At 39.2% G+C, this 8,402-nt stretch overlaps 1 protein-coding gene across 4 annotated transcripts in view; it reads left to right on the top strand.

Moving 5' to 3' along the window:
• The window catches only part of Pdp1 (pyruvate dehyrogenase phosphatase catalytic subunit 1), an 18,467-nt gene extending 10,870 nt beyond the window's left edge, over positions 1-7,597 (top strand). For 2 of the 4 annotated variants that reach the window (XM_023701346.1, XM_023701344.1), the window contains exon 2: positions 3,799-7,597. In XM_023701346.1, coding sequence (XP_023557114.1) covers positions 3,843-5,456 — 1,614 coding nt within the window. In that variant the 5' untranslated portion in view covers positions 3,799-3,842 and the 3' untranslated portion in view covers positions 5,457-7,597. Of the gene's footprint in view, positions 1-333; positions 466-3,798 lie in introns of those variants that run through there. The other 2 variants (XM_023701345.1, XM_004641309.3) reach the window with 2 other exon arrangements.
• The last annotated feature ends 805 nt before the right edge of the window (positions 7,598-8,402 follow it).

The following is an 8,402-nucleotide window of genomic DNA, read 5'->3' as shown; positions in this document are numbered from 1 at the left end:
CCCGCCGCACTGCCCGCCGGTCTTCGGGTTCTGGCGCCCGCTGTCACCGGCGGTGGGGACCGGCGGGAGGGGGCGTTCCGCGGCGCATCCACAGGCGTCGCTTGGGGCCGGACGGGGCGCGCGGGGCAGGGCACGCGCTGGTGGGCTCCGCGCGGGTGCTGCGCAGAGGGTTGGGGTGCGCTCGTCCTCCCTGGCGGGGTGGGTTTGTTTGGTTTCCTTCTCCCCACCCCTTTCTCCCTCCTCCATCCTCTTCCCCCCTCCCAGCTTGTTCGCGGGCTGCGGCGAGACCTCGCCCCTCCTCTGCCCCCGCCTCCCGGCCGTCGCCGCCTCTAATGTGCATCTCTGCCTTGCTTTCAATGGGCCGGTGCTGCTGTCGCTGCTGCTGTCCGCGCGGGTTGTGGATGTTGTCGGCTCCGTGTTGTGATGACAGGAGAATGTGTGTGTGTCCCGGGCCCAGACGAATTGGTAGGTATCCAGTTAACTACCTGCGTTGGGTACCCAGGAAGGTTGGTGACTGATTTTGTGTGTGAATGATGTTAGGCGTGTCGGCATGAAATTGGGAGCGAAATAGATAGGAAAAGAAGACAAAGGCGTCCTGGACTGGGATAGCTTAATAAGTGCGATTTTCAGGTGACAAAGGAAACTGATCAAACAAGTGCTGGCCCGGTGCTTTGTGTCTTCTAAAGGAAACCAGTTTTTCGTTCATGTAAAGATGAGCAGTGAAACAGCTTGGCATTTCCAGAAAATGCTGAAAAATTGAAAATAATTTTTATGCACTGAGTCTAATGTAATCAGATTACATAAACCGAGATCCTGACTAGTTTTAACATTTCTTCTTCATTTGCATCAGAAGCTTTGCAAAGCCAAATAGCTCCGGAGTAGGTAGGTGCATTGATAGCATTTTCTAATTAATTTGGCTGTGGGTTTATTGATGAGTAGAATAATGTCTTGGCACAGGCTCTGCTGATCGCATCAGTAAGAATGGATGAGGCTCTTTCCTATATCTGATTGCAGCGCATTTTTTCTTCTTAGTCATTGGCAGAATTAGCCAAATCTGCCTAGGACTAAGATGCTGCAATAATGTGACTGAGTCTGGACCATTGGATAGGAACTTTTCAGTATAATTGTAGTTAGGCATAAGCTAAAACATTGACAGTGCTCCAGTTTACCAAAAATTGGACCTTGTTTTTACTGCGCAATGAAGCCCTTCAACTTTGTTAATTTAGCAAGTTTATCAGCAAGAGTTTTGATTGCATAATCAGAGAATTTGAAAATGCACTGATAGATTGGATGTATAGTACATACCACTTGTAGTAATGTAAAATTGTACTCCTTAGAGCTGGATTTTCATGAATTCCAGCTGCCGTAAGAATTTGTGTTTTAAAGGTTTGTGAGGAGCTGAGTCCATATGCTAAACCCCTAAATAAATGAAAAGATGTCGTTGAAAATTTCACTCTTTGTTTTTGGTCTTTAATCTCCAGTGCTTTTGCTTTGAAGGAAAAATATAGTTGAGTATTTGAGTGCTTAAATTTAGATATTATTCAAAGTGCCTACTCCATGCATCATACTATTTTGCCAAAAACTTCATTCATTTTGCAGTCAATTATAAATGCAGAAAAATTGTCGAAACAGGGATTTAAAGAAAAACCAGGTTTCCTGGACTTGTTCTTGAGACAAACCCTGTTGTGCATTTATCACCCTCCCACCCCATCATCATAAGTTTTCGGGTAAGGACAAATAGAGACTTAGGAGATTACCAGGAAATTTTATTATTAAATTTGCATCTGTTATACACGTTTAATAATAGAAAAATATTTTTACACAATTAAAAATAAGTTTGTGTTTTTTGTGTGCAAACCTAAAAAGAGATAGGATTTGCACCTGAGGCCCATGTCCTATGGCCCAGCACGTGAGCACATCTCCTGGCTCAGTCTGTAACCTTTGGATGACTTTCAGGTATTCACTTTGAAGTGCTGTTATTTAAGTGCTGTTATTTAGTCCTGGTAGGCTCTTGTTTTTCTGGAACTTCTATTTTGCATTACTACATTTCACAATATTTATTGAGTTATGGATTCTTATTTTCAAAATTCCGGTCATTACTTTCTATTGTCTGAGCTTGTATGCATTTTTGTAAACAAATTCCTTTTTAGATAGCTCAGTTAAAATAATTGTGTTTTCTGCTACTTGGAAATGGTGCTCTGACTGACTTAACCAGTGCTCATTATGGAAAGCAAACAAGAAATGGTGACTTTTTTTTTTTTTTTTCAGTATTTAAGCTTCTCTAAGTTGCCACTTAGCATTTCTCGTAGAAAAGCTTCATAAAAATAATAATATATCACTAACACTATGATATCTCTTTTAAATTTTTCTCTTAATTGGTCTAGCCTCTGGAAAGAATAGTTGGTACAAGCCTCAAACAGCTTTATTCTCCTTATTTCCTATTGTTTGCTCTATTTATTTAAAATATTAAAGTTTATGATCAATGAATAATTTGAAGCCGTATCTTAACAATTCAGAGAAAATGGTTATTGAGGAAACACAGGGTTTTTAATTACATATGCATTACCCAAAATAATGACTTACATTCATTAAATTTTCCATATGAATTCCCAGCAGATTATTTTTAGCATCATATGATTTTTAAAAATTTGTAATTATAATGCCATACCTTTATGATCCAAACATACTATATAGCTATTCTTGATTGCCCTACTTAAACACAAATACAGATCTTTTCTTTTTAACATAAGAGAAAAATTTTCTAGTGCTAAATTCCCTTTGGGGTCCATACTAAAAAAATAACATTTCTGTAGCTTTCTGTTATAACTGCTAAGCAGAGGACCATGGTAGCAAATAAATTGAATCTTAGAACTAAAAGATTATTTGTGTTACTAGCAAAGCTGTAGACCTACTAGAACAATTTTTTAACTACAAAGGGCACAGCAATAAATAAATGAGAATTTGACTTCAAAGCCTTAACTAATATAAAGACATGAATCCTAAAAGAGGCCTTAGAAAACCTTTACTTCTATATGTTCACTTACAGTTTAAGAGAATGAGACCCCTGAGGTGAACTTTGTTTTCCAGGATTATTTGGCCAGTTGGTGGTCAATCTATGCCCAAGCCGGCACAGTGGTCTAGAGAGGTAGGCTTTGGCGATCATCCACTGAAGTTCAGAAAGGAGTGTTTATTTCAGTAGATGGAGAGTGTATGTGTACGTTATATTAATGCAATACTAATTCTCTGTGTGTGTGCGTGTATATAAAACATTTGCAAATAATTCATAAATAGCATACGTTGAGGAGGCATCCTAACACTTTCCGGAAATAGTCATGTGTAATGAAATGCCAACAGTTGACCACAGGTCTCAAAACAAGAGTCTTCAGAAATTGAAGAAGTCTTTGTGCAAAGTGGGAGATCCAAGGCCTTTTCTAAAAAGGATAGAGAGGGAAAGGAGATTGGCCAGGTAGATTACTGCGGCACAGTGTTATATAACTTTCATTTCTTCAGCTTTTCCTGGCCAAATCTGTTGTACAGTCTGTGCAGTTTGTGCCGCAGAAAGAGAAACACAGAAAAAAGTGCAGATCAAGTACAATCCAGCCTGGCTCCATGAATGATTAGGAGTATTAATTACCATAACACATCCTGTATAAATAGTATGTGACATGTATAAATTATAGTACTTCCTAGCACAGGGCTTAGCATGTAAGTTAACTCACTATTTTTTATAAAAGCAAAGCTAGATTAACCTGATGTGTAACTCTTTTCTCTATGTACATGTCTTAATTTGCTGTCCAGGAATCCCAGTCAGAAGTTCCAGCTTGCCACTCTTCTCTGATGCCATGCCAGCACCAACTCAACTGTTTTTCCCTCTCGTCCGCAACTGTGAACTGAGCAGAATCTATGGCACTGCATGTTACTGCCATCACAAACATCTCTGCTGTTCCTCACCCTACCTTTCTCAGAGTCACCTGAGGTACACAAACCACCCAGCATATGCTACCTTTAGTAGGCCAAAGGAGAGCTGGTGGCAGTACACCCAAGGGAGGAGATATGCTTCTACGCCACAGAAGTTTTACCTCACGCCTCCCCAAGTCAACAGTATCCTTAAAGCTAATGAGTATAGTTTCAAAGTGCCAGAATTTGATGGCAAAAATGTCAGTTCCATCCTTGGGTTTGACAGCAATCAGCTGCCTGCAAATGCACCCATCGAGGACCGGAGAAGTGCAGCAACCTGCTTGCAGACCAGAGGGATGCTTTTGGGGGTTTTTGATGGCCATGCAGGCTGTGCTTGTTCCCAGGCAGTCAGTGAAAGACTCTTTTATTACATTGCTGTCTCTTTGTTACCCCATGAGACGTTGCTAGAGATTGAAAATGCAGTGGAGAGTGGTCGGGCACTACTGCCCATCCTCCAGTGGCACAAGCACCCCAACGATTACTTCAGTAAGGAGGCATCAAAATTGTACTTCAACAGCTTGAGGACTTACTGGCAAGAGCTCATAGACCTCAATACTGGTGAGTCAGCTGATATTGATGTGAAGGAGGCTTTAATTAATGCTTTCAAAAGACTTGATAATGACATCTCTTTGGAGGCTCAAGTTGGTGATCCTAATTCTTTCCTCAATTACCTGGTACTCCGGGTGGCATTTTCTGGGGCCACTGCCTGTGTGGCCCATGTGGATGGTGTGGACCTTCACGTGGCCAATACTGGGGATAGCAGAGCCATGCTAGGTGTACAAGAAGAGGATGGCTCTTGGTCAGCAGTCACACTGTCTAATGACCACAATGCTCAGAATGAAAGAGAAGTGGAACGGCTGAAGTTGGAACACCCAAAGAATGAGGCCAAGAGCGTGGTGAAACAGGATCGGCTGCTTGGCTTGCTGATGCCTTTTAGGGCCTTTGGAGATGTCAAGTTCAAATGGAGCATTGACCTTCAGAAGAGAGTAATAGAATCTGGCCCAGACCAGTTGAATGACAACGAATATACTAAGTTCATCCCTCCTAATTACCACACACCACCTTATCTCACTGCTGAGCCTGAGGTAACTTATCACCGATTAAGGCCCCAGGATAAGTTTTTGGTGTTGGCTACTGATGGCTTGTGGGAGACCATGCATAGGCATGATGTGGTTAAGATTGTGGGTGAGTACTTAACTGGTATGCATCACCAACAACCAATAGCAGTTGGTGGCTACAAGGTCACTCTGGGACAGATGCATGGTCTTTTAACAGAAAGGAGAGCCAAGATGTCCTCAGTATTTGAGGATCAGAATGCAGCGACACATCTCATTCGCCATGCTGTAGGCAACAACGAGTTTGGGGCTGTTGATCATGAGCGCCTCTCCAAAATGCTTAGTCTTCCTGAAGAACTTGCTCGGATGTACAGAGATGATATTACAATCATTGTAGTTCAGTTCAACTCTCACGTTGTAGGAGCTTATCAAAATCAAGAATAGTGAATGTTCCTTACTGGGCAAGTCCCAAACTAAAGGGCAAAATTTTTAAAAGATACTAATGAAATAAACATTTCTAGTGGATCATTCTAAACATTTACCCATTTAATACTCTTGGTAGTCCCATATTCCATGCTGACCTTGCAGCAGAGTGACGAGGTCTAGAGTGTCTAATTCTGCCTTGTTCAGACCTGCCAGCGCCTCCACTTGAGGCAGTTAGTGTCTTATTGCAGGTGTCAAGACATTGACTTCTTTTTACCAATCGAGAAAATCAGGATTGTCTGGCAGATATAATCTTGAATAGGTCAAAAGCCAGGGTCCTCCCATGCATATTTTCTTCGTAAAAGGGAAGAAACATTACTATTAATACCTGCAGATTCCTTTCTTCACTAAGATTCTAATGTACATGAAGACATTCATTTATTGCATGACTTTCTGGATATATAACCTATGCATTTACATAAGTTTATTTTAGCCTGAGTGATTTTTAGATCCAATACTTTTAAGCCATAAATGACCATGAACCAAGCAATCTAAATTGGTCAATTTTTTTATTATATGACAGAATGCTGCTTAGATGGAAGAACACAGTGTACTACATTCCCCATGCCTGATTTTCTTAATGTAATTGAAATATTTCCTGTTTTTCCACACACTGGAAGATAGTAAAGCTTTTTAGTTGTATCTGCTCTTACATTGTTGTTAACCAAAGGAAAAAGATTTGTTTTACTGAAAAACTTTATTTGGTTTGAAATAAAGATACCCAGAATAAAAAGAAGAGACTGATATATTCAGTGATTGTCATCTGTGGCCACTGGCACATTGCTCTTACATAATCCTCTATTGGCATGCTGTGTAGGGTGTGCAGCCTGCTGCTGAGAAACTGTATTTCTTACTTAGTATTGGTAAGAATTTGTATCAGTTTTGGAAATTTAAGAATGACGTAAGTAAGTTTAAATATTTAAATATCACTTGCAGTGACCAAGGCTTAATCCTACCATTTGGTATTGAAATGGGAGGAAATGTTTGATATTCCTCACTTAGACAGTCACTTAAAATATTTGCTTTAAAATCCCTAAAGACTTTAAACATAATGTAGCTTAAGATATATGTTAGGTATAGACATGAGAAATTTTAAAGGTAACTATTGTGCATGCCTGATGTAATAGAACACTTAACTAGCATCAAGTGTTGTTTGCAGCAGTCTCCATAACTATATGCAGTCCCTTCTAGTACTGTATCAAAGTAGATGAAAATAAATATGTTCAAATTGGCTTTTTGGGAGCTTATTTGATAAGCATTAAATGACATTTTGTTCCTGTGTTTCATGGTGGTCTGTGTACACATCTGTGTATGTTTTCATCACTGTTTAAAAAAAAAGACTTTGAAATTCACATAGATTTTAATACAAAACATTATCAGCTTTTTCTTGTGTAATTAGTTGAGTAAGAGTCTTCAGAATTCTATAGGATATGAACTAGATAAGAAAGGATACTGTGGGTTTGCATACTAAATGAATGGGGGCAGAATTTGTTCCAATTGAAAATAGACTCAGGAATGTTACAGCTCAGTTACATCTTATGCTGTTTGTTTTCTGAGATATTTTTGTACTTAAGTCAGTTTAGACCCTTTTTTTAGGCAGTATTTTGGAAGGGGAAAAGCTATACTGTGTATTTATTTCTAAATGTTTTGACCTAGACTTTATCTTTTAATGAAATAAGTGATTGTGATAGCAAAGCTCATTTTTAGCTAATGTTTGAATTACTTTTGAATACCACCACTGACGAGTTACATGTTATATATTAAATATAGTTTTATGGTGAATGTATTCCATGTAGTACAGGAAATATCAATTCAGTTTTCTGTGATCATGATAGTCATTCATATCACACAAGAAGTTTGGCCTACAAGCCTCTTAAAAAGTTGGAAAACTGGTCTACTTTGTGTAGAACTGAAAATGAAATGTGGAGTTGATATTGTGGAAATGAAAATAATTGGGTGTTGAAATCTGAATGTATTCATCTAACAGTAGTTGTATTTTAATCGTAATTGGTTGTCAGACTGGTGTGATATCTCGAATTAATGTCGATACATGTAAACTTTCATGATATTTAGCTTATTAAAATTTTGTTTTATTTAAACTTTCTAACATATGTATTCAATTTCTATATTTATATTTAATTGGTGGTTCAAGATATTTTTAATGTACCCTAATTAGTTAAAAGAAATGTTAGTGTGGCATAGAGTATGTCACAGGAACACTGTCTTATAAAAGATAAATCTGTGGGAAGACATAAAACAATTTATATCTAATACAAAGACGGATCAGAGAAATGGCCACAATGAATTAAAGCTTTATATCTGCTTTCTGAATGGTCTATGTTGGTTTTTAATGATAGCAATATTCAGGAGATGATTTCTGTTAGTAGCAGGTTTTATTTATTTAAATTTATGTATTTGGTACAGGGTCACACTATGCAGCTTGGACTCAGTGATCCTCCTGTTTTCACCCTCCCCAGCGTTGGGATTACAAGTGTGCCACCACCACACCTGGTTTCAGGGGCCAGCTTGGTGCACAAGGGCTGGCACGGCATATGGTACCAGGGATTGAACTCAGGTCCTTATGCTTGCCAGGCAGGCACTTAAGACTACTGAGCTATTTCCTCAGCCCTAAATTTAACTTTAGAATCTAGTAAATAATACTTTTTAGTTGAGTTGTTATTTACCTCCATAGAATGGAACAGTTCAGAATTTATGAGATTTAGCAAGCACCATCCCAATTAAGAAAGAACTCTTGGGCCGGGGGAGATAGCTCAGTAGAATAAGTGCTTGCCTGGCAAGCACAGGGTCCTGAGTTCAATCCCCGGTATTGCAAAAAAAAGGAACTCTTTCATTATTCCATAAAATTTTGTTATGCCCCTTTCCAGATAGCCCATCCCTACATAAATA

Source organism: Octodon degus, unplaced genomic scaffold, assembly GCF_000260255.1.
Source record: "Octodon degus isolate 3935 unplaced genomic scaffold, OctDeg1.0 scaffold00134, whole genome shotgun sequence".
Lineage (NCBI taxonomy): Eukaryota > Metazoa > Chordata > Mammalia > Rodentia > Octodontidae > Octodon > Octodon degus.
This window is presented reverse-complemented; position numbering and strand designations above follow the sequence as displayed.